This window comes from Hippoglossus hippoglossus, chromosome 22 (assembly GCF_009819705.1).
Source record: "Hippoglossus hippoglossus isolate fHipHip1 chromosome 22, fHipHip1.pri, whole genome shotgun sequence".
In the NCBI taxonomy this organism is placed as follows: domain Eukaryota; kingdom Metazoa; phylum Chordata; class Actinopteri; order Pleuronectiformes; family Pleuronectidae; genus Hippoglossus; species Hippoglossus hippoglossus.
This window is the reverse complement of record NC_047172.1, coordinates 16,751,450-16,776,636: the sequence shown is the minus strand read 5'-3', so window position 1 is coordinate 16,776,636 and position 25,187 is coordinate 16,751,450. Positions and strand designations below refer to the sequence as shown.

At 42.3% G+C, this 25,187-nt stretch overlaps 2 protein-coding genes across 4 annotated transcripts in view; both read left to right on the top strand.

The window, feature by feature from the left end:
- LOC117755820 (connector enhancer of kinase suppressor of ras 3-like) overlaps positions 1–7,333 on the top strand; it is a 34,778-nt gene extending 27,445 nt beyond the window's left edge. The window contains exons 6-13 of the mRNA XM_034575927.1: positions 568–687; positions 890–949; positions 2,069–2,137; positions 2,663–2,809; positions 4,320–4,444; positions 5,225–5,412; positions 5,520–5,606; positions 6,067–7,333. Coding sequence (XP_034431818.1) covers positions 568–687; positions 890–949; positions 2,069–2,137; positions 2,663–2,809; positions 4,320–4,444; positions 5,225–5,412; positions 5,520–5,606; positions 6,067–6,356 — 1,086 coding nt within the window. The 3' untranslated portion in view covers positions 6,357–7,333. The remainder of the gene's footprint in view (positions 1–567; positions 688–889; positions 950–2,068; positions 2,138–2,662; positions 2,810–4,319; positions 4,445–5,224; positions 5,413–5,519; positions 5,607–6,066) is intronic.
- A 7,114-nt stretch (positions 7,334–14,447) lies between these two features.
- ipcef1 (interaction protein for cytohesin exchange factors 1) lies at positions 14,448–24,438 on the top strand. Of its 3 annotated transcripts, none has more exons than XM_034575928.1 (12): positions 14,448–14,773; positions 16,990–17,043; positions 17,485–17,524; positions 17,853–18,022; positions 19,495–19,568; positions 20,127–20,198; positions 21,027–21,091; positions 21,354–21,478; positions 21,655–22,024; positions 22,776–22,966; positions 23,083–23,312; positions 23,385–24,438. In XM_034575928.1, the coding sequence occupies exons 1-11, from the start codon at positions 14,699–14,701 to the stop codon at positions 23,281–23,283; spliced, it is 1,437 nt and encodes a 478-aa protein (XP_034431819.1). In that variant the 5' UTR covers positions 14,448–14,698; the 3' UTR covers positions 23,284–23,312; positions 23,385–24,438. The 3 variants fall into 3 exon arrangements, with proteins under 3 accessions (XP_034431819.1, XP_034431820.1, XP_034431821.1); XM_034575929.1 differs by lacking the exon at positions 14,448–14,773 and adding an exon at positions 15,297–15,424; XM_034575930.1 differs by lacking the exons at positions 14,448–14,773; positions 16,990–17,043; positions 17,485–17,524 and adding an exon at positions 17,612–17,761.
- Positions 24,439–25,187: the final 749 nt, after the last annotated feature.

Below are 25,187 nucleotides of genomic sequence, written 5' to 3'. Positions count from 1 at the left end.
CTCCTTGGTCTAACACTGAGCTTCCTCTAGCACTGTGTCTCTCTCTCTCTCTCAGACAACCCAAGTGAAGTCAGCTGTAGAGATGACGATCTCTTTGTACCATTTTGCATTGTCTCGCTCTCATCTTTGTTCTCGTCTTTTTTGTTCCTAGACTGTGCTGCATCTTATTTTCCTCCAATTCTGTTATATAAAATGTGAAATGTGTTCAAAACAAAACACACGCGCCAAAGAACAGATCCCTCTACTGAGGACAAATCACAATTTTTGTTCTAACAGCAGCAAAGGACGAAGCAGACAGAAGGGATTTCAGTGCTCTGTGTGCACTGATGCCCTATTGGTCCTTTATAGCCCATTAAACCTTTTTCTAAACATAAGATCTTTATGTCACGAGATTCACGCGTTGCAGCGTAACCTGACTTGTTCTAACCTGTGGAGCACACGATACCCTTTGCAAACCACAGTGCACCATTATGGGATTCAACACGCCACTTATAATCAAAGATTATCAGTCTTGTGCTTCTTATTTTACTCATGGGAGCGTTTTGTTTTTCGCCTTCTCCTCCACAGTCGAAGGTTTTGAACAGCATCTGCGATCAGACTGTGAGAACCACCTCTGACCCCCTGATGAGCCAGTCGGCCTGCTTGGAAGAAGTCCTGCTGACCAATATCAAACCGGGCGAGGGTTTGGTAAGGAATGCTTGGATATTTTTCCTTCTATCCCTAATCATGCTGTCTGCGTCTTGGCTTTGCAGGCCAGGAATGCCTGCAATGTGTGTCAAATTGTGACCCCCCACATCTCTGTCATACAGTTGTCTCCCTCTGGGAATATTGTATTTTAACCTCAAAGTTGAGTTATGTTGTCTTGTGTTTTTTGTTTTTTTAATCATAGGGGATGTACATCAAGTCTACCTACGATGGGTTACATGTCATCACAGGAACCACAGAACATGTAAGTTTAACAATTTGCCCCTATCTGGGGCTGAATATATTTTGTAATTGCAAATACATAGGGAGGTTAAGCAATAACTGATTTAGCTGCTCTCAGACCTGCACTTAGCTCCAGAGGGGCTGTATGTCAGAACACAAATGGCCGAGTAAGAAGCTGAGTAAGAAGCTCTGTGAGAAAACAGCAGGAGATTCTACGGAGAATTTACGAGTGGGAGCGTTCATGATATTTCTAACACGCTACAGATGCAAAAGTGAATAAAAACCCCAAAGAAAACAAAAATCTCTGGTAGAGAAAAGGGTGTGATACATAAAGAAGATGTCACCTCAGCAAGAAAACAAGATTCAAAGCAGAATTAACTCCAAAGCAGAATTAATACAGGACGTCCTGCCTCTGCCTGCTCCGCCTCCCCACACCTGCTCTTGAGATTTCTGTGTTGTTGTGAACAAGTCTTACTGCAGAATCTCCTGCTGCATTCTTCATATGTAAAAGGACCCTCTTTTTGGTTCTGAGAATAAAAAACATATGATTTTCTTAGAATTTCTTGCATCTTACTCTCAAGAACAAGCTACTGATATTAGTTTGGGGGGGGGGGGGGTGAAGTGCTCTCATCCTCCTCCGACTTCCTCTCCATTCTCCTCCTCCTGTACTGAGGGCCCATTGATTTACTGTATCCGGAGGAGTTAGGAACCACTCATTTGTTTATGCATTCCAGTAACGACAAAATATCACAAACAGCATCCACAAAAATAAATCCCACCCCCACACACACACACACACACACGGAGACAACCAGTTGGTGACTAATGCAGCAGCATGACTGCCACGGTCGAGTCCTCACACCTCCGGTCGTTAATTGTGAATCAGGACCTGAATCATCACAGATAATGACGAGTTAATCCCGTTTGACATCCCTGTGACACGAAAGACAGCAGACAGTGTTTGCGCTTTCTCACGAGTTTGAACTTTACAGTGTTTGTTCATCAGTTATTTGCTGTTTGAAAAAAAAGGAGTTCCTTCTAGTAAGGATTTGGTAATAAGTTTTGTGTTGGCAGTAGGTTCCTTGTTGTATTAACATTGTCTGTAAGGCTTTGACCTCATAAGTGTATGCTTGTTGTTTAGTCGCCTGCAGACCTGACCAGGAAGATCCACGCCGGTGATGAGGTGATCCAGGTCCACCAGCAGACAGTGGTGAGCACCTTCAATTTTATTGATACTGTATCTTCTGCACATATCTGACCATAAGTAGTGGTTAATACAGCACACACACAATAAAGGCAGTCCTGATGTTTTCCTGAAATATTCCAGAGGGGCTGTATGTGAGAATGCAAAACTCTGAGTCAGTTGCTCCCGATTCTTTTTAAACTTTTCCGGCCAGCTCCCCAGTAAAATGTCCATGACCCCATGTGAAAATACAGCAGCAAAATTCACAGCGAGCGAGTTGGCGTGTTGATGAAGTTTCTAACACTCAACGGAGGCAAAACTGAAGAAAACCCCCCCAGAAAGAATACAAATATCTCAGGATGACAAAAAAAAGGCTCAAAATTAGAGATATTTTGACATTTCCGGTTGTTCTGATTGCGTCTGACTTGGACAATGTCCTGCTGCGTTTTTCATATGTGAAAATGGCTGCGTTGGTAATTGAGGATACACACCTACAATATTACTAAACCTTACTGTGTATATGTCTCTGTGTGTTCACATCATGTCAACCAGGTGGGCTGGCAGCTGAAAAACCTGGTCGTCAAACTGAGGGAGGACCCTAAAGGTGTGGCGCTCCTCCTCAAGAAGAGGCCCACTGGCACGACAGGTTTTACCCCGGCCCCACTTAAGAACATGCGCTGGAAGCCGCCAGTACCTCAGGTATAAACACACACACACACACACACACACACACACACACACACACACACACACACACACACACACACACACACACGTCAAAGCACAGGTGGTGGTGGTCAGGTCACTAGAGTCCTGAGTTTGTGGCGGCGGCTGCAGTTGTTCAGTTGCACTCACCACAAACTCAACTTCTACGAAGCTCCACAGCGAGAACAGGAAAAGAAGACAGCAAGACTCGTACCTGGTTCTCTTTCAAAACTAAAGTCACTTCAGGCTCAAAACACCTTCACACCGAGTCTCCTCTGTGACTCCAGACAGACACACACACACACACACACACACACACACACACACACACACACACACACACACACACACACACACACACACACACACACACACACACACACACACACACACACACACACACACACACACACACGCGCGTTAACAAAAGCCTTTTTTCATTGTCAACAAATTATCCGATTTTTAGGGAGTTGGTTCCTGAAACAACAAGTTCAGACTTGTGTCGTGGAGCCACCTTGAAAGGGCTGCTGGCTTAATTGTATTTCAGGTTTTTGAAAACAGCCTAAACGTCTTTTGTTCAAAGAAGGGTTAGGGATAGCTGATTAACATTGTGCTAATAAGGTTATGCGACTGTAATTAAATTTTCCTGTCTTCCTCATGTGAACACATTAGGCTTGGCTCCGCTTTTAACCACGTCTGGGCACCTGAGTCCCGTTTGACAGACAGAGACGGAGACAATAAGCCTGTTGTAAGCTCAGACTACCAGAATTCAGCCCCTGACATTATCTTATCACGTTTTTGTTTTACAGCCTGAGAAGGCAAGACGAGAGGATATCAGATAAGAGTAGGTTTCTCAAAACAACAAAGAGCCTCCCAACACAAAGGTGGCCAATGTCAACATGTCCACCAGCATCTTGTTTTAACAAGTAGTCCGAGGTATCACAGTCAACCATCTCGGCTATCTGTGAAAATAAGACTGCAGGAGGCAAAACAGTGATACATCACACACAGTGATTCAAGAAAGAATGGCACTGCCTTTGTAATGTTATACAGTTTGTGCACATGGCAGCTATGCGAAGAAAACAAAGGATGAATGAATCATGAGATCCAACAGCAGATGTTAAGTTTGTCATTAATCTATCACTTCTACAGCTCTGTTCTATCAGTGTATCATTTTGCTCTGATGAGACTGGAGGAGACTAAGTGTGGTACATCAAGTCAAGGGCGCGATGTTGTTGAGTGTTGGGAAACATAACTGTGGTAAATGAATACAGTTTTAAGTACACGTCTCACAGGCTATTCTGGACTTCACTTACAATCTTTCCGTACCTCAACCAAGAAGATTTATGCTCGGGGAGACGCACAAGCACTTTAACCATCTCGCCACATCTGGCGGACTTCAATCTTTTTATTCTGTTTCATAAAAGAAACTGTTCTGTCGCTGATCATTAATTGTGTGTGATATTGAACGTGTTGACTGATTCATTGTTTTTTTATTTTCCAGAATAATTCCTCCCTGATCAGAGCTCAGTCTCCCTGCGGCTCAGCCAACGGATCGACCAAAAAAGAGAAGCCAGCCATCATGGACTTATACATCCCCCCTCCCCCTCAAATGCCATACACCCCACGGTGAGACATCCCATTTCCTTGGCTTCAAATAGTAGCTCGGCTTCTGCACACGTAAGCAGTTGTATCGTTGTAAAATGCAGAATTTAACCAATCAGCCAATTCGACCCAATCAGCAAGCAGTTGTTGTTGTTTCCAAACATCTCCGTTTCTATCCATCCAGAATAAAAAGCAGCCCCGGAGCTTTCAAACTCAAACGGGACCAGCAGCTTTACGTTTCAGCGGCTCTAAAACTCCGGAGTAGTGTGGACGCCAGACGTATCCGTATTAGAGTTGATGCGTTTTTAAATTAAAACATAGAACTAAGTTTTATTCATCAAGTGGAGTTAAAATATACGCTATGAAACAACTTAAAGTACTCATAGCCAGAGGGACGGTGGCCAGATTCCAGCCCGCAGTAAGCGATGCAGTAACGCCCTCACTCAACCTTTGGGACCGTTATCGCCTTGCTTCTTCTTTTTCTGCCTCCTACTCTACTTTCTGTTCTGCTCATCCTCAGCCCACTCCTCCCACCAGTCCCACCAGTCCCACCACAAACCTTACACAACAACTGCTTCATCCTCAACTACAGGAAAAAGACAGAGCGTGCCTGCTTTGCTTAAAATGCTAACAGGGCTTAATCTTGAAAAAGAAGTGCAGAAGCCTTGTCATATTTATTTAACTGGAATAACACTGAGGCTAGTAACATAATATTATTTGCTTTCAAATCTTCCTAATCGTGGTATTCTGGATTGGCATGTTGTGCCGTGACTAATCAACAAGCGGTTTGTTTCTCCCCTGCAGAGAGATGAGAACAGAAGCCTTCTCCAGCATCAGTAAGAGACCAAAGGGCGCTGAGTCACCAAACTCCTTCCTGGACCAGGAGAGCAGAAGACGCTGCACCATCGCAGACTACGACAAGCTTAGCGTCGGCTGTCCCATCGAGGCCAACGTGATACAGCCCAGGATGAGGGAGAACAAGCCTTCACGTGGTCAGTACATTCTCACCAGGGTATCTCATGAATATTCTACTCATGGAAATGATAATACATTTTTAAAATGACATAAAATGATAAATATTGATTACTCTGGCCTGTAGGAAAGCCCCGACCTCTGTCTATGCCAGTGGATACTAGTGTTGGAGTGGTTGATCCCTACGCCAAGCCCTGGGCACAAGGAAGGAAAGGTATGTACACACACATGCTTTCCCTATTGAGTTGAATCTTTGTAATTCCAAGTCTTACCATGAATAACAACACCTCGATAACAGTGACAAAACTAGAAGGGTGCTCGGAGAGTGCATCCCTCCCCCAAGGCCGATTTGCCAGATGTGTCTGATTACAATACAATATGTTGATTATCTGGATCCGCACCAAATTTCGTCTGTTCATACATATTAGCAATGCCGTTTTTTTCTCATCAAGATCTCTGCATTATTTATTGAGATGTGAATTTGCAAAAATGTTGAAAAGTTAAAAAAGGTCACCCAAGAAAGGGACAAAAATTCCTGGATCCCCCTCCTCGATTCCACTCCAGAATTAATTGGATTCTTTCTTGGCCCTTTATTATGTTTATTATCTGGACCCGTGAGTGTGGATATTTCTTCTTTATTGCTGTTCATTAAACGAACTGTCTCTCTGCTCCAGGTGAAGAACTCCTGTATCGATACCTGAGCAACGAGAGGATCCCCACCATAGTAGAGGAGGTCCCCTCAGTGTCTCCGCCCTACAGGCCTGCGGGGGAGCGGCACCTTGTCCGGGTGGACCATATCCGGGGCAGCCGCTACTACTCCAACACAGACCTGCACAACAGCGCCACCATCCCCTACCAGGAGGACATCAAGAAGGCCCCCGTAGCCCCCGCCTCCAAGCGCACAACAGCAGAACGCTCACTACTGGTCAGTTGGATCACGCGGCTTAAGCTATTGACTCACTGATGATGCGCTTCCTGTCCGGGGCTTCCTGTTCCTGTCTTGTTCTTCCTCAGTGCCTTTTTTTTTTTTTTTTACGTCCAGCTGTGTTTTTCGGCAGCTTCAGGCTTTCTCACACTCCTCTACACCCAACCTCCATACTTCCCTGGTGTTACTACTACTACCAACTACTACTCCTCAACCCAACTTTGCTTTTGTAGTACTCACTACATTACGTCATCACCCCCTTTAACACTGCCCACAGCCCTCCTCGCCTCTGACCCCCCCGGTCCCGTCTCTGCCTCAAGAGGATTCACTCTGTTCAGGTTTAGGACACGTTGGCCTTGTGTTGCCGTCTCTGGACTCCTCTGTACATACTGTCATGTTTCAGTTGAAATGCTCTCTGGTACCATTATTTAACATTTCAGCCAACTATCACTTCATCTATTTGCTGAGTTTGATTTTATTTGCATAACTAAGTTATAAGATTAAAAATAAGTGGACATATTTTGTTAGTAAAACTGTGCTTTTACAATACATGTTCTATTTTTTTCTTTTTTAAATTCACACTTTTGTGATCCGTTACATTACCCTCTGCCAACGGTTGCCTCTTGTAAGCTATGCATATACTTCAGAAGAATTTCTAAAAGTCCCTACAGTCGACAATGCTGCTTCAGTTTGTAAAAGGATCTTTATATTTTGTCATCAGTGGATATATGTGCAGGTTTTAAAGCTATGCACCCTGCAATCGCCCACCTGAAGGGGCCTATACATGCAGCTGGTTGACGGTAATAACTAGTCTTTTAAAGCAAACCAATTTTTGAGGACACACAGGTCAAATTTCCTCGTATTGGCCGATGCGATGAAAAGACCACACATCCCAAGAGACAGAATGACAGTATTATTTAAGAGAAATACAGGGAAGACGTGTCTGATGTTGCTTTATCTGCCTTTTTGTAAGATTTGAATAGCGTTTATTAAAAATTTCCAGTTACTTCAGTGAATCCTTTTGTATTGTCTTCATTTTACCATTGCGTGTGGAGTCACTGTAACAATTATGTAGCATGTTGGGCTAATGATTTCCTCTCTGAAAATGACAATGCTGATGTTATTTCAGTTTTAATTGATGGGCAGCTTTAGTTACTGACTTCCACTCTCGGGGCTGAATGCAGGGGCAGGCTCTCTCTGACCTACCCTGACCTTTGAGGCTGCTTCTGCTTTTTTTTAAGCGTTCACTGAAACAGGATAGCTGACGTCAAGATGCCTCTTTTCGATGCATCTCAGATGGTGATGGTTATGTAACAACTCCCCTCTTTGATGAACTTTAAATTCCAGCTGGACGACCATATGGTCAAAGCCGGTTTTCCTTCAGGAAACCTTATTCCTGAACATATGTTGCCTTTTAAAATATTTAAACGTAAGGTTAGGATTACTCCTGCCTGACAGCTTTTCCCCATTTCCATTGATTTGAGGAGTTGGCCTGGGAGGGATCAGCACCTTCTCATCGCGGAGCTGAGGATCTAGATTGCTGTCGAGCGCGAGCGCGTCTCTCTGCATGATTTCCCTGATGGAGATGGGCCTCTTCTCTTATCTCTCCTCCTCCTCCTTCTTCTTCTTCTTCTTCCTCTTCTTCGTCCTCATGTCTCACTCTGACCAAGCTCGCCAAGTGTTAGTCGCCTGCGGTCTTTACTAATTTGCACTTTCTGAAAGCCTGTGGTCTGCTTAAGTACTACCTGCACTCTATTTAACCCACTGCTAAGTTCGCTAACAGCTATCATGTCATGCCTGCACATCACAAATGCTCACACAGGAATGAAATGCTGATTTATTAGTGGACTGTGCATGTAAAATGATTACTTGTTAAATTAACACAAAATCACAGACGGAGATGTGTGAATGTGATGAATGTTTGTTCTCCGCTTATTTACTTTCTGTGATGAAGATGAAGAGTTTTTGCAGTAAAGCGTCACATGATATTAAATTTGTCTACAATGTGGTTGCCTGCCAGGAGACGCTGCACTTTTACAGTTATCATTAAAGTCAAAGCAAAAAAAAGACCAAACACGACGAGCAGGATCGAGACCAACAAGCGTTAACACACAGATCTTTATGTATCACAGGGACCTGACTGGTACGCTAGCAGCGACTTCCTCAACCGGTGAGTCCCTCTCCCGCCCTCCCTCCCTCCCTCCCTCACACACACACACACACACACACACACACACACACACACACACACACACACACACACTCATACACACAGTCTATAGGTCCGATGACAAACATAAGAGCAGGGTGGGTCTAATGTTTACAACGAGCCACAGGGTGCAGGGCGAGTGGGTGGGCTGCTTTTTATGATCAGGGAAAATATGCCATAGAAAACCCGGCTGCAGTTCATACAGGGCAGAGAGAGACGGAAACAGATGGTGACAGCTGTAAGGTGAAAACAGCAGAGTAGCCATGCAACTGTGAAGCTATAGAAGTAATCTGTTGATCAGTGTTTGGTGTTGTAAAGAAGAAGCCATTCAATTTTTTCTTCGCTCTAAATTTGCAAGACAGGGCATTGTCAACATTTACATTGAATTCATTTATTTCCGTTTAGAAAAATTCATGGATCTTCTTGAAAGAAATTCAGGCCTGTTTAAGGGACTGATATTTATGTGTGTACAATTTAGTGCAGATCCACCTAAAATTCTGGATGTAGTGAACTAAATGTGGTTGGATAAGGGGACTGTTTGGCCTTGGCGGAGCTGTGAGCTCTGCTGAGTGACCTTCTTGTTAGGAACTGCAGCAATATGAACTAGAAAATTAAAGAAAGTGTTGCTCTGCTTCAGAATACAGAAACAATTATATCCTACAAAATGTCCCCATCTAATTACAACAAAGAACAGATACAAATGTCTGTTGCCATTTTAAAAATAATATTTTCAATTGTATTTTTTTTATCAGGGGAAATACTTGAAGTGCTGGAAATTTAGAAATCTACATTTTATCAAACCACCGCAAACAGAATTTAAAGTTTAGATGGGTAGATAAATTTGATGGGTTTTGTTTAGTCATCAATACTTCTAGTGTTTGACCATCTTTCACCATCCACCCCCTCACGACACCTTCACATTCTGGGGGAATCTTCAGATATGTCACTACTATGACTAATCCTGATTCTTCTGCGCTCGCAAATATAAATAACTTCCACCCCACTGCAATCTATGACAACATGCAAGGGATCGACGTTCCGTCCGTGGAACAGATGCATCTCCTCTGCTTCTTGGATGTAGGGCCTGAGGAGGTGTGACTCCCCACATTAACACTGTGATCAATGACTAAACGCCTCGCACAATACCAACCCACCACCCTCCCTGGCATGTTCTATTCTCATAGGCGCACGCGAGCGCGTCACATCCGGTTTTTTTTCCGATCAAAACCTATTACTCACATTCTAATTCATAGAAAGATGCTATGGTGAATCTCACAGATAAGCAGTTGACTCATCGTTGGTGAGCATGTGACACTCACGGAGGAAATGGAATTTGATCGACGGTGGATTTAATCAAGTGTCAAATTAATTTTACCTCGGTGATCTGTAAAACCAAACCAGATTCCTTGTGACAGAGCGTAAAATGTGCATCCAATTCATTTCTGTGCCATATATCAAAACGTAGGAGCTTTTCAGCTCGGTCGGAAGGCAGAACGTACACAAGTATTTGAAGTTGCAAAAAAAAACGATCAGCATCTCCTTCAGCAGACTAGTAATTTAACAGAGGAGACAAAGATGTGAAGATTTATGGATGACAGGAGGAGGAGAAAAATGTGAGCAATCGAGAGGCAGGAAAAACTATCCAGAGACAATTTCATACCCTGAAATTGCAGGGTGAGGCCCGGCTGAGGTAAATGCAGTATTTTGAGCATTGGGAACAAGCTTCCTGTCTTCCCATGCTGCTGCCGGGGGGGCTGGTTGCCAAAAGTATTATCAGAACCGCTGGCGACTAAATGCCAACCATTTAACAGTAAGTCGCCACGGGATCTGTTTTGTTCAGGCCAAATTAAAGTGAGTCAGATCGGAACGTAGATAAAGATAATAAACGGTTGCGAATGAGTTTGAAAGCGGTGAGTTATGTGTCGGAAACAAATTCCGAGAGACGCCTTTGTCTGATCTAAAGAAGTGTAGAAGACGACATGACTGTAAAACTATTTAAGTGGGTTGTTCCAAGCCATTAATTTGTCGACTTCTGTGTTTCTACAGGTATAATCAGCCACATATTCGATCCTGGTCCTTCTCTCAGGCAGTAAGTAACTGTCAGATCCCACTGACTTGAACATGAAGTGTTTGCATTCAGTCTGTGACGGCATCTGCATCTGCATACAGTCTCTGCAGGAGGAGGTGAAATCGAGAGTTTCGGTTACAGGCCCATTACATCACACAGTGAGATATGACATCATGTATCTCTCTCAGACACACACACACACACACACACACACACACACACACATCATAATGTTGTTCTTTAACCTCGCTTTAATTTTTTTTAGTTTGTTTTCAGTTTATGATCAAATAGCTCAACCACCACGACCAGTTTTAGGCCCAGTTTTACCTTGTGTTAAAGCAACACTATGTAACTTTTGACTGAGCAACAGCGCCCCCTGTAGTCGCATGTGATATTTAATTCTGTTGGGCTCCATGTCCGAGTGATTAGGTGGGTTTCGTGTAGAGAACCACTCACTGAACATTGGATATTTCCCATGATCCCCGGCTTCCGAAAGCAGAAGAGCTCCCTGCTGTAACAAATACACCAAACTCTGTTTAGAATTCTTCATATTTTAAGTTTCTTCGCTGATTATTGGAGATAAACTCTGGTTTTTAATGACTTTTAACTCTTTTTAACTGATCTATAGTTCGTCATTACTCTTGAACCTGCTGGACCTGATTTTTACAGTTTAAGCTGCGACTATTGCACCTGATCAGAAAAGTTAAACAGAGCAGGAGCAGACGTTCAGGGTGAGGAGGGGGAATGACAGAGGAACCATTCTCTCTATACCAAGTCAGTGTATTATCAAACTAATTCTGTAGCTGCTACTTTCAGCTGCTCCCCCGAGTTGTGAAATCGTTGTTCCGACTTTTCTGTTTTCACGTGTTTCAGCATGTGGAAAAAACACTGTAATCAAAATGTATTGTCTTTATGTGTTTAGAGAGTTTAAACAAGATTCTGACACGTCTCTCCAATGTCTGCATGATAACAAAGAACAAAGAATAAGGATCAGATGTTACAGGCACCTAATTAATTCAAAACATATTTTAATCATAAAAGCATCTGTATTGGCTAACAGTGGTGTAAGGTGCTTGTAAGAGATGCAACAGTGAGTCATTCGACAAGTTCACATTAAAAGTGAGTATTTAGAGCTGATTGTAAAATGATGTTCATTGGTTTATAAGTGATCAGCAACTCGTGAACCAAAATGTTTGCTCTAACTTGAGATGGTGCTCATGTGAATTTTCCCTCCAAGGAACTGATTTTCCGACTATAGAGCTTCCTTCCTGGCTGAAGGCTGTTTTGTTACCTCTGCAACTTTCATAAACATTGCAACATTGGGTGTTTTTCAACATATTTGCACTGTAAGTACTAGACAATCAGGATTGTTTTGGCCTTGGTGGAGATGTGTGCTCTACTGGCTCCCATTCCAGTTTCCTCATTGAATGTGCTGCGAGCGGGAAATTGATCCAGCACTTATTAGCTATGGCAGATGTGGAAATGGAATGACCACAGGGGTAAACCAAAGGGCTGCTTTCCTGTCTTTACATACAGACCGTACACTACAGTCCCATAAGCCTGTGTCAATCTTTCAGACCATGCAGGGTCAGATGGATTGAGCGCATAGTCAACTGTGGCAAGTGAACCAATCCCACTGGTTCAGATTTATGGTCCAGTGGTGACTTGTTGTTGTGGCACCAAACAAGAAAACCTTGACCTTGATGTCAGCGCGACAGAAATGGAGCGAAGGGAGTATTTTATTGCTTTTGTTTTATTGCACAGGAGAGAGCTAATTCCTTTCAATTCAGATCCTCATTTCCTGATATTCAAAACTGCATTTAGAGATTTAATGATGACACGTGGCAAAATCTAACGTGAGGTGATGACCAGCAGCAACAGGGCAGTTACCACCAACAGCGGAGGGAGGGCGGGAGGCTCTGTCAAACTGAGCGAGCTCGAATGTGATATCATCCTGCACCCTTCCCCCTTTACTCTTTGAGAGATTCCCCTGCTAAATAATAGCCACTCTGTTTGCCCCCCCCAACTCCCTCCTCTTCCTCACACACACACACACACACACACACACACACACACACACACACACACACACACACACAGAGTTTCTGGGTGGGAGGGGGAGGACACTAGCTAAGTGCCATGACAATTCTCAGCATGGATCATGATGGGAGATTGAGCGACACAATGGTGTGACCAATCCGCATTCCCACGATTCCTTCAGGCCTTTGACACGAGTCGCAGGCGGGATTACCTCACTTCCACCAGAACTCGCCCTCAGCGAAAAGGCCCCCTTTAAACCATCCTGAAGTGGCATGCTGAGGCTCCCCCCCTTAACACAGAAACAAGAAGAAAGTGAATTGGTGGAAATGTTTTACTTAGTTCAACGCATTTAATTGAAATGTTAAAGAGTGAGGAGTTTGGGATGTGGGTTTTTGGGGGGCAACACAAGGAAGTCACTTGATATGGATGAGCAAGATAGGGGGGAAAATGGGCGGAGAGGCAAAGAGGAAGCGATGGTGTGAGAATGTGAAAGATATAAAGGGAGGAGGGGTCTCGTCTGCTCTCTGTGGTACAATAGCAATTGGGAAGAGAGAGGAGGCCCCTGTCTATTTAAGTAGAAATGAAACAGAGACTATAATAACGCAGGACTGAGGAATGTGTCTGCGGGTTCACAGCCATCAGACGCAGGCCAGGACATCCAGGCAGCATCTGAGTTCAGCTGCAGCTCGAGATGTTATGGCTGCAAACCAACTCCTCAAGGAGACAGCTTAGGGTGTTGACAGCCAGGCCGCAGCTTCCCTGAGCTTATGAGCGGACTCTGTAACGTGAAACACTTATTTTTCTCCTTCTTTCCGAAGTGAAACCCATATGTATTTTCTCAAAGAGATAATGAGAAAATATGCAGTGGTCGCACTCGTCTGGCTGGGTCCTGGCCTTTCCACACTGGTAGCTAACAGTAGCTTTATTTTGATGAACGTAGAGGGCGCTCTCATCGTGACTATTTGAGGTGGTGGCATGGTTCTGCAGGCGAGAGCAGGTGTTATAAATAACCAAAGGAAAATGTTTTTCCCAAACCAAAAAAATAAGATAGATATATAGGTTATAATTTTATTTTAACCTTATTAATATTTTTTGGTAAAAAGGGTGTGTTTATTTATCCATGAAAGTAAATTTAGTCGTAACATTTTTTACTTGTTATTTTCTTTAAAGAAGTTGCACAATATATAAATCCTAATTTCTAAATATAACAAAAATTCTATTCAAAACCAAAACGTGTATTTCTTTCAATATATTTGTTTTTGTATTTTGTATATTGTGTATTGTTCTCTCTCTCTAATCCAGAAGAATGTGATTCTTAATAACCACAATAACCTAGTGTATTGAAACACCAAGTTATTTAAACACAAACACAATGTTTTACTCTTACTTAAAACAAACACTGACTGTCTTTGAATGTTCACTTTCTGTGGTGACTCATAATATGGCAGTACAGAGGAGGGGATTTAGCGACACTTGGCGGTCATGCTTGGTCATTGCAAGTGTTTTCTGGAAAAATAATTGTCTTCTAAAATTTACTAAGATGCAAAAAAAGGTTTGTGAAAAACTAAAAGTACCTTTAAATTTTTGAATTTTTAAGCTTTGTGAGTTTGGGTGTTACTTTCCTACACAGATAAATCCTGGTCCTGACGGTTTAGAATCTAAAATATATAACTTGAAAACATAACATTTCCATCCTTTTGTAAATTAATCAAACACAAACAGAATATTTTTTACTTTAAACAGAGTAAATCAAACACTGAATTTGTTCTGTCCTCTTATATGGCAGCTACATAGCAGGGACATCTAGTGGTCATGTGTGGTCATTGCAAGTACTTTCTTAGAATTCTTTATGTGATTATTTTATTTCGTTTAACTAAAATGACCAAGATGCAAAAGTGTCACAAACGGCTACATTTGAGATCAAATAAAAGTTGAACTGAATGTTTTACTCTCTGTAAGTTTGGGCGTTACCTTGAAGCCTCAGTAGGGGGCAGCACACTTGGTCTGACGTCAGCTCACCTGAAACCAGCTGACCTGAGTTTCTGCTTTGTTTTTAAAAGCCACATGTTCGCCAAGGTTTGGTCAGACTTTGAGCAGAGCTGTCGAGACAAACTCCTGTCTTTGGGGTTATGGTGGAAGGTACAGTAAATGTCATTTATCAAATTACAGATATATGTTTATTAAAGATGTTAGGCATTTATTTGTCTTTATGAATTCTTAACACCCAAATTACCTTGCTCCAATTGTTATTTCCCTCTGAGGAGCAACTTTACTTTCCTTGTGTCTGGAAAAGTTACAAAAATAGATGTTTATAGAATATCTAAGATAGAATGTGGTTGCAACATGGGCCTGTTGATTTTTAATGTTACTTGTCTTAAAAAGAGCACATGTTAATAACGTCAAATGGAACTAAACTAAAATGACACTACACTTCATGTCTGCAGAGAAAAGCAGGAAGTGAGTTGCAAAACACACAGGCACTCTCAGAGTCACACTTGTGCTAGGGTTAATGTGGTGATCAACATCCACAACCAGCCATTAGTGTTGAGCAAGACAGGACACACGCACACACACACACACAAACGCACACACACTGATGCACAGAAGTGTAGTTGAGATAAGAGCCGCCTGCTTGTCATCGTGTGTGTGTGTGTGTGTGTGTGTGTGTGTGTGCGCGCGCGCGCGCGTGTGTGTGCGTGCGTGCGTGCGAGAGCTGTCTGGAGTCACAGAGGAGACTCGGTGTGAAGGTGTTTTGAGCCTGAAGTGACTTTAGTTTTGAAAGAGAACCAGGTACGAGTCTTGCTGTCTTCTTTTCCTGTTCTCGCTGTGGAGCTTCGTAGAAGTTGAGTTTGTGGTGAGTGCAACTGAACAACTGCAGCCACCGCCACAAACTCAGGACTCTAGTGACCTGACCACCACCACCTGTGCTTTGACGTTTCCTGTAGCTGTTTCGTGTGCGTGTGTGTGTGAAATCCTACCCCAATTTATTTGTGCAATTTACTTTTTTTTAGCAGTGGCAAATACTTGAGTGCTTGATCTGGTGCGTGTGTGACGTTCTCTGTCTCTCTCAGGCAGCTCTGTGACTTTACAAATAAGGAACTAAGTACGCGGAGGAAGTTAGACAATAATGGCAACTTGGATTTCTCAATATATTTTGTGACAATGTTTTCTGTGCTGCTAACATAATTTTGAGTTGTGACAACTGCAGAAGAATCAGATATCTCCATAGTACTCTCAGTGGTGGGATGTAACAAAGTACATTCACCTTGTAACTGTACTTAACTACGTTTTTCCAGGTACCGGTACTTTACTACATTTAGTTTCAGGTAATTGTCACTTTTACTCTGTGACATATATCAGCAATTATCTGTACTTTCTACTCCGCTACATTTTTGTGACATGTTCCCATTGTTACCTCAGCCAACAAGGCTACGTTTTCGGCTGCGTTTGTTTGTTTGTTTGTTTATTTGCAGGATTACGCAAAAACTGCTCAACCGATTTCCATGAAATTGTGTGGAGGGGTAGCTCATGTGATGGGAAAAACCATTACATTTGGGTGCGGATCAAGATCACGCAGCAGATCCGAGAATTATTTCTCACTTTCTTTAAAATTTCAATTTAGGACGTTTTTCAACATCTTCCTTGATTTCTCAGAGAATGATTCATGGATCTTGATGGAAAAAATGAGGCATGTTTAGGGGATGATATTTTTGAGTGTGTGTTAAGTCAGTGCAGATTGAAGTAAGAACCTAAATCTAGTTAATATAAAAGTGGTTTAACAGTGGTAGGGCTGTGGGCCTCGATGATGGTGCTCCACTGAGTGCAATTCTTTTTTTGAAATCTTTTTAAAAGTTATCAATTACACTGATTCAATTAGAGCGGGCAGATAACATTCGACTCCGCCTCCTTAAATGTAAAGTACCTACTTTTATTACGTACAAAAGTTAATGTGGTACTTCTAGTTTTACTTGATGTTGTCTATTTATTTGTGCTTTTGCGTTAAGTAAAATGTTTGAATACTTCCTCCACGATTGGTACTCAGTGCTGCTCATCAACATGGAAAAGATTCCTACTTTATTTCTGACTCAGCTTCCAGTTGCTTTTAAAGCCTTATTTCAATTCACTTGTGCGTTTTTTTTTTTATTTTTATTTTTTTCATTATCCTCTCGAATTAAAAGGGTTGTAAAATAATCAAAATTGAGAAACATTGTCTCTGCCCATGACGTCACTTCCTCTTGTCACGCTGGAGCAACAAACCGCTCATTTCTGAACATGTAGATACAGATGTGGGTAGTAACCTCATCAACCCACACCAGACAGTCGAAAATCTTGAGCTTTCTGTTCTCTTTCAACAGGCTGCCTTCCCCATATCCGTGTCCCAGTCTATGGCTGCCGATGACTATAACCCTGTGAGTGTCTCTTCTGCTTTTTGTCTGTCATTTATTTATATAGAGAGAAAGAATCCTGACTCTGCTTTTCACTGTTGGTGCCACTTCTGCTTCTCTGATTTTAACATGAAAAAGTTATCTATTTAAAGCAGCGATGTAGAGCTTGTCATTACTCTAGTTCGGTTTTCCTTTATAGTTTAATGAGCAATAGGGAGATAAAGCAAAAGACAGAAAGTCACAGATGAGGATGTTATAGACAAGTTGTGTGTGTGTGTGTTTGTTTTGTGTGTAAATAGAGAAATAGAGAGAACAGCAAGGAGAACGTGTGTATCTGACATTTGTGTAAGAAAGAGGATGTTCCACACAGCCTCCTCCTCCTCACAGCCATCAGGTCAGAGGTGTTATTCTTCTTCTCTGTGACCTCACGTTGTCCCCCACCCCTCCTCTGCTCTCTTCCCACAGGTCTCCCTCCGACACAAATCCAAGAAGAAGAGCAGAGGAGGTGAGCTGTCACTTTGTCTCTGTAGCGTGCCCAACAACTATAATTTTGGCCTCTCCGTGGGGGCGTGTGAAGCGGCAGGGCAATTAGTGTGTGCAGGGGCTCGTAGACAACACTTTAGTTTCACTTCAGCACTCGTCTATTTTAGCTCAGTGTGGCAGCAGCTTGTGTTCTTGTGGGGAGCAAACTTGAATTTGTATGTTGATATTATTATTGCTGGTGGATCCGTAATAACAACAAGTAGGTTCATACTTCTTGTTTCCTCTAATGCAACACTTGAGCTTCATCTTTTTCTGTGCATTCATGTGTATGTGTATTTCTTTCTGCGTAGGAAATGGCACAATGAGCAGAAGACGGATCTCGGTCAAAGAGCTGGGTCAGCCGGACCACCAGGGCTGGCTGTACAGGAAGAAAGAGAGTAAAGGCTTCCTGGGCATGAAATGGAAGAAGTTCTGGTTCGTGCTGAAGAAGACGGCGCTCTACTGGTACAACAACCAGCTGGTGAGTGTCCTCTCTCTCTCAACCAGCTTTTCACCAGAGGAACCGTTTATGATGTAGACGACATTTAGAGTCGACCGGTGTCAGAGCCAATCATGCGAGATGACTGTCGCAGGTCATCACTGGTACCAGAAACTCCTGCAGTGTCACAAATCCTGAGTTACATGGAAATACTAAAAATAAAACAAAGTTTCTCTTTCTTTCTCTCCCTTAACCACTGCTTCTTACTAACCTTTCTCTTTATCTATCTGTCTGTCTGTCTCTATCTATCTATCTATCTATCTATCTATCTATCTATCTATCTAAATCAACATCTATCTTTCTGTCTCTCTCCCCAGTTTTGACTGAAATTTAAAGACTGTAATGTCAAAGTGTCTCTGAAAATAATGCATAAATAATTTTTTTAGTAACTCATTTGAAAATCGTACATTTCAAATGGTACATTCTAAATTTACTCTACATTTTTGTTTTCTTTCACTTGCACTAGTTTGCTTTGCTTTCATCTTCTGTTCATTTCATCCCAAACCAGCTCGATGAGGTTAAAGTCTGTAGACGAGTCTGTGTTGCTCTTCAATCATATGAAGCCTCTGCTAGTTCTTCTGGTTATTTGCATGTCATTATCTCGGCTGTACGACGAACCACTGACAAACTAGTCTTCCCTTGATATGTGTCATTCTCTCACCATTCTGATAATACCTAAAAATGCAGTGTTACTTCCTGCAGTGTTATCTTAATGATACACCAGAGGCTGGAGTTACACAGTCTGTTTCAACACTGCTTTTGCACAGAGAGGGTTTTATAGAAATGACTTGCATTAACTTTCAATGCTTCATTTACCTCCTTTGCAGCAGTGTTTCATTGCCAATAACTTTTAACGTCTACAAATTCATACTGTAACTGTGTGATTCTGAATAGTTATGACTCCCTTTGATCTGATCTGAGTCTGAATAAAAATTGTTGGAAAGGATTATGTATTGACGAGAGGAAATATTTTCTTCCTTGCAATTATTCAAAAGAATGACAAAAATATGGCTGAAAGAAATTTAATATAAAGTATCTTTCATTGTATTTAAAAATCTAAATTGGCCCACAGTTGATAATGGTGCATTTTATGTACATGTCAGCACTGTAATTACACACAGCACAGAAGCAGTGTGAGGCGCTGGAGGCTGCACATGAGTCATACACTGGTTTTGGTCTCAGCTGTCTCCCTTGCTACTGCAGGAACCACAAACCCGTCACCATGTTTCCTGAATCCGAAGGTGTCACTCATGCCCTATCTGGCCCTCGTGCAGGCAGACATAAGTGACATGTTTGATTTACTGGCATGATGACGTCGGTCATATCTCCTGTATGTCACCATCGCATGGTGAAAAGAGAAGCAGTCGCCGACTGCAACATAATGGCAGGTGTCGTTGTCAGGAAGTGGTTTGAAATCATCAGATGCTCACTGTTGTTTACTCTGTGTGTTGCAGGCAGAGAAAGCCGAGGGCTTCATTGACCTCACCAACTTCATGATTGACAGAGCAATAGAGTGCAAGAAGAAACAGTAAGATCACACTCACACTCAGATTTTATAAGCCACCCAGTCCTCGTGGTTTCAAATTAAAAGGAACTCTATCTATTGTTGGATCTGAACAATATAGAAAGTGCTCCCACACACAATGATGGGAAGTGTAATCTCAAAAAAGAATCCATTTTAAGAATAGTTTCTTTTACTAGAGTTTAAATAGTAATTTGTTATAAAACTCAAAAAGTAAACTCAAGTTTATTTATAAAACACATTTAAAACCACCAGAGCTGAAAAAAGTGCTGTATAATGAAAAAAAAAAAGACAAACACAAGAAAGAAAATACAATGAAATAAAATATATTAGCTAAAACGTTAATTTAAAAAAACACCTAAGGGCAGCCAGAGAGAACATGTGGGTCTTCAGTTGAACCTTAAATATGTCTTTGGAGATGTAAAAAGTAAACTGTTCCAAAGCTTGTGCTTGACTGTCGTACATTACCAGTAACATTCAACTCCGTGTTGTTCATTGTGACAAACTGAACCTCTGAATTTCTGATCCTGTCTTAACTGCTCTTCACTCCCTTTCCTCCTGCAGTGCGTTCAAGGCCTGTCACCCACAGGTCATGATGTTTTATTTTGCTGCCGAGAGCCACGAGGAGATGAACTTGTAAGTCACACAAGAAAGTACAACATCCCTTTTTGTATTTATTGTTTTGTCAGGAAGGTAATTGAGTAGGGATGCACCGATATGGAAATTCTTGGCCGATACCGATATTTAAAACAACAATCTAGCCGATAGCCGATACCGATACCGATATTTGTTTATTACTTGAATAATATGAAAAACAGAAAAAGTGACAAGTGTAACTTTAGATGCCATGGTGTCGGGGTAAATGACGTATTCTCCAAGCAAGCCTTTAGCCCCCCCCCCCCCCCCCCCCCCCCCCCCCCCCTCTCTCTTTTTATCTATATGTAGTGGATGGGCAGAGGGGGACATTTAATTATGTGATTGGGAAAATTAAAACTCCAGGACAACTGAAGGGGAATACAAAGTATGGGATGCGTATTTGATCATTTATATGTAATTTATATCGTTTAAAATCATTTTTCAGTCTGTTTCCTGGCGCAATACGCTCGCTCGCACGCTGAAACCATCGGTGAAGGGCGCTGGCGCGGCGCGGCGCATCGCAGCCCATGTGAACCGCACAAAGGTTTAACAGGGGGTGGATGGGAGGCGCCTGGCTTTCCTTGGCGCTGCGCGGCACGGCGCTTCAGCGCCCGGTGTAAACCCGGCGTCAGTGTACCATAATCAGGATGCCAGATTGGCAGGCTGCAGAAAACATACCAATGAACATCGGCCAATGTTATCGGTGAAAGTCAAGTTTATTACCGATACGCCGATGGCAGTAAACGAGGCGAATATCGGCCGCTACCGATATACGGCCGATACATCGGTGCACCACTATAATTGAGTTTTAATATCTTTGTATTTCAGATGGTTGAATAAGCTTGGGTTAGCCTCCATTAAGTACGAGCCCACAGAACAAAACCCTGCAGCCGGTGAGTTGTGAAAGCTCTTTATATCTATAATATTCTTGTTTTTAACTAAATAAAAATGCTTTTTAAAACGTATTAAGTTGGTTTTGTCTGAGAATTTTATACACAAGTGAACTTAATTCATCAAAATTCTCAACTTTGTTAATAAAAAATAATTTCTAAAATACTATTTATATAAATTTTCCTCTGGAATTTTGTTGAATATGTCATGTTGTGGTTTCTAACTTTGTATCCTATCCACACACACACACATGTGGTTATGTAGAGTGTTACAGTGAGGCCAGTGACCATGAAGAGGCTGAAAGCACAGAGATCCCCCCTCCACCATACTCTGAACAGACGCTGCGGAACTCTGTGGAGGCACCAACACCGCCTGGCAGCACACATCAGGTCAGTCTTTATCTCTGGCTGCAACACTGCACCACCAGTCATTCAATTGTGGTCAGTTTTGTGTTTAAAAAGTACATGATTTATTTATTTCCAGATGTAATAAAACTGCCTTTGTCAACTAGAAAAATCAGTTTGACTAGATTATTATGTCTGACCCTGATGTGTTTGTCTTCCAGGGTACCCTCCCTCCCCCTTACTCCTCCGCGGCCCCCAGCGAGGCCAACTGTTCGCTCTCGTCGCCCGTCAGCACGATGACGTCGCAGAGCTCCGCCTCTTCGCTCGCCAAGCACCGGCAGTCCTGGCTGGACCTGGTCTCGCAGGCGTCTCCTCCCGCTGGGGAAACGGCCGTGGTGTGCTCGGCTCAGGTACACTCGCAGCAGCAGCTTCCACGGGAGGAGGCAGAGGAGCAGGGGGAGGAGATAGATCGAGGCCCTCAGGTGATGGAGAGTTCAGTTCACAGGGGCCCTTCAGACGTGGTGTTTAAGGAGGACAACACTGCTGTGGAGGGGGAGGCACAGAAGGAGAGTTCAGGTGCTCAAGATGAAGGTGAGACTTGGTTGTGATATTGGGGCTTTTATACTTTTAAAATCGGACCTGACATTCCCTCATTAAACTTTGATGTAACATTTTCATTGATTTCTTAGAGAATTATGTGTGAATCTTGGTTAAAAACGTATGACATATTTAGGCCGTTAGTATCGTTGAGTTTGCACAATCTCATGTGGACCCCCCCCCCCAAAAAAATTGGGCTCTTGTGGATTTAAACGTGGTTTAAACTACCACCAATGTTTTAGCTGAGAAACGTAATGTGGCTTTTGCTACAGGCTTGTTGGGCCTTGGCAGAGGTATGCGTCTACTGATTTTATTTCTAGTTATAAATAAAAAAGAAAACACAAGTATGACCATATATATGGAACTTGAATTAAGAAAATATGTTTTACATAAAACATAAAGGCACATCATTTCTGCATAATCTTATTATTCCGTAGAATTAAGGTTTTCATAAGGTCAAACAAAAACACTCAGAAGTCTTTGAAAGGCTCACATAGGTTGATTTTTATCACCAACCAATAATTTGGTCGGGCTCTACTTCTAAGCAGAGGAAATTGTGTTTTAGATTTGTACTGTATGATTTTAAGTTGTAATATCTTCTGTTTCCTGTTTCTGGCATTATTTAATCCTTCAGATTTCCCAATGTATTTTGTACCCTGTCCTCTTCATAGCATTGCATTTTGTCTGTGGCTCTGCGTCATCTCTGTGGCATTTATGATAATGACACGGTGTCCCCTTGTTGCAGGGGATCATGGGAACGGCTCCGATGAGATGGAGAGGCTGTACATTCATCTAAAACAGGCGAGCCTGTCCCCAATAGGAAATCGCAAGCCCTCGACTAAAAGGGAATTCAGGGCCTCCTTCGTAAAACGCTGTAAAAACCATACTATCAACGATAAACTGCACCTTATCAGGACACTCAACAGCACGTTAAAGGTACTTTTTTCTGTTTTCTCCCCACTGCTTTTCTGTTGTTTTTCTATTTCTATCTCTATACAGCACTGTTAGCTAAATAATTGACTTTGCCTTTGCACTCTTCTCCCCTGTCCCAGTCGAAGGAAGCAGACCTACAGGTAATCGAGCAGTTGCTTACGAAGCAGGAGCTCACATCGCACAAGTTCAAAGAGTGGAAGGAGGCCAACGGGCCCTTGGTGCAGGAGATCTGCGTGAAACTGAACCAACAGGTGGCGCCAGAGGCCACGAAAGCTGCAGCATCAGTCAGTGCTGCTCCAGTGGTGGAGACTAGTTTATAAAGACTCCTCATTTCTACTGTATCCAGACTCTCTCTCACACACACACACACACACACACACACACACACACACACACACACACACACACACACACACACACACACACACACACACACACACACACACACACTGATGTTTTCAATTGAGAATATCAGCCATATCAGCCGACTGTCAGTGCTGTTAAACAAGTAACTGGATCAATGAAGAAAAGTGGTTTTTACGTGGTTTTTACGTGGAGACAATAAATGAACATCAGTTCACAGTGAAATGTGTTTTTTGTAATACTTTTATTTTTTGACTTGTGAGATTAGATCATTTCCCCGGCGACTGTTTTTAACATGTAAATCTGTGAACCTATGCATACGTTGTTTGGAATAATGGAGGACGTTGAAATAATGGATCCGTTGTTCTCTGCATGGAAAATACTTGTTTTTACAGTTTGGTTTCTATCTGATTTGATTTCATCAGTAGTGAACATGTTTTAATCATTTTTTTTTTCTCTTATTGGTGCCATGCACCTTTTACTGCTGTTTCACTTGAGTCTCACAGAAACTGTTGTGAATGATCAGAGTGTGTTGTTCATCATAGAAAATTACATCATCATACTTTACAAACTGAGCTCCTCCTTTGCAGTAGGAAAGCCTAAACAATGAAGAATCCCAACCTTAATGACTAACAAAATATTGACAGTAATAGATAAACAATGTGAGAAAGACTTAATTACTAACAAAAGATTAGATTTGAGCCAGGAAAACATAGGATACATGGTGGATAATTCTCAGGAAAAACAAGCTGAAATTGTTTAAAATACTCTGCTTGGGCCAACAAACCCAAACCATATATAGTTCCAGCTAAGCAGAGAATTAGGAGGTTGTACAGTAACGGGCATTATGTGACTGTGCCCAGCCACAGCTCCACAGAGCAACTGGTTCAGGAAGCTCAGACCAAGCAAAGTTCCCTGTCAGGAGCCAAAACCAAGCCCCAGGCACAAGAGATGCATTTTTCTGAATAAAGTTTCATCTGTCGTGCACATTAAACATTAACTGAGTGTAAATAGTTGTAAATGGATGTTCATTCTTTTTGATATGTGTTCTGGTATGAAAGTCATTGTGATTGTTTGTATATAGTGAAATAAACTGTTACGAAATTGAATGTTTTCCACTGTGGCTTTATTAAGATTCATGCAGTAATGGTTGTACGCGACAGCATTCAAGTATTTTTACTTTTATGTTAAAATTGGACTTTTGCAAATAAATTAAAAAGAAGACGTAAGTATTGAGATGCTTAGAATTTAGCTCAGGTGCTTGACATTTCTCTTGATCACATGTGAGATGCTTCAACATTTTAGTTGGAGTCCACCTGTGGTGAATTCAGCTGATTGGGCAGGATTTGGAAACACACACACAAACACCTGTCTATGTAAGGTGACAGCTGATAATGCACATTAGAGCAAAAACCAAGCCAGGAGTGAAAGGAACTGACTGCAGAGCACAGAGACGGGATTGTGTTGAGGCATAGATCAGGGGAAGGCTACAAGAAAATTGTCATTTTTACATGAAGATGTTTTAAAGGCTATGACTCTTCCTCGAGCTGGTTATCCGGGGGGTGAAGGGCCTTGTTAAGAGTAGTGATCAACCCAATGGGCCCTCAAGTTAAGGTCTACAGATTTCCTGTGTCGAGAAACTCCCTGAAGGAGGACCACCAGTATTAAGCTTCATGTCTGGAGGACACCAGACACCGCTCATCACCTGCACAACACCATCCCATCTGTGAAGCATGGTGGCAGCAGCTGCTGGGTTTGTTGGTCTGTTCTGACTTGGGCCAGACATGAGTGTCCACCACCAAACTCCAACCTGACAGAGCTGGAGGAGACTGGCAGAAAATCCTCGTCACAGAAGATCAGA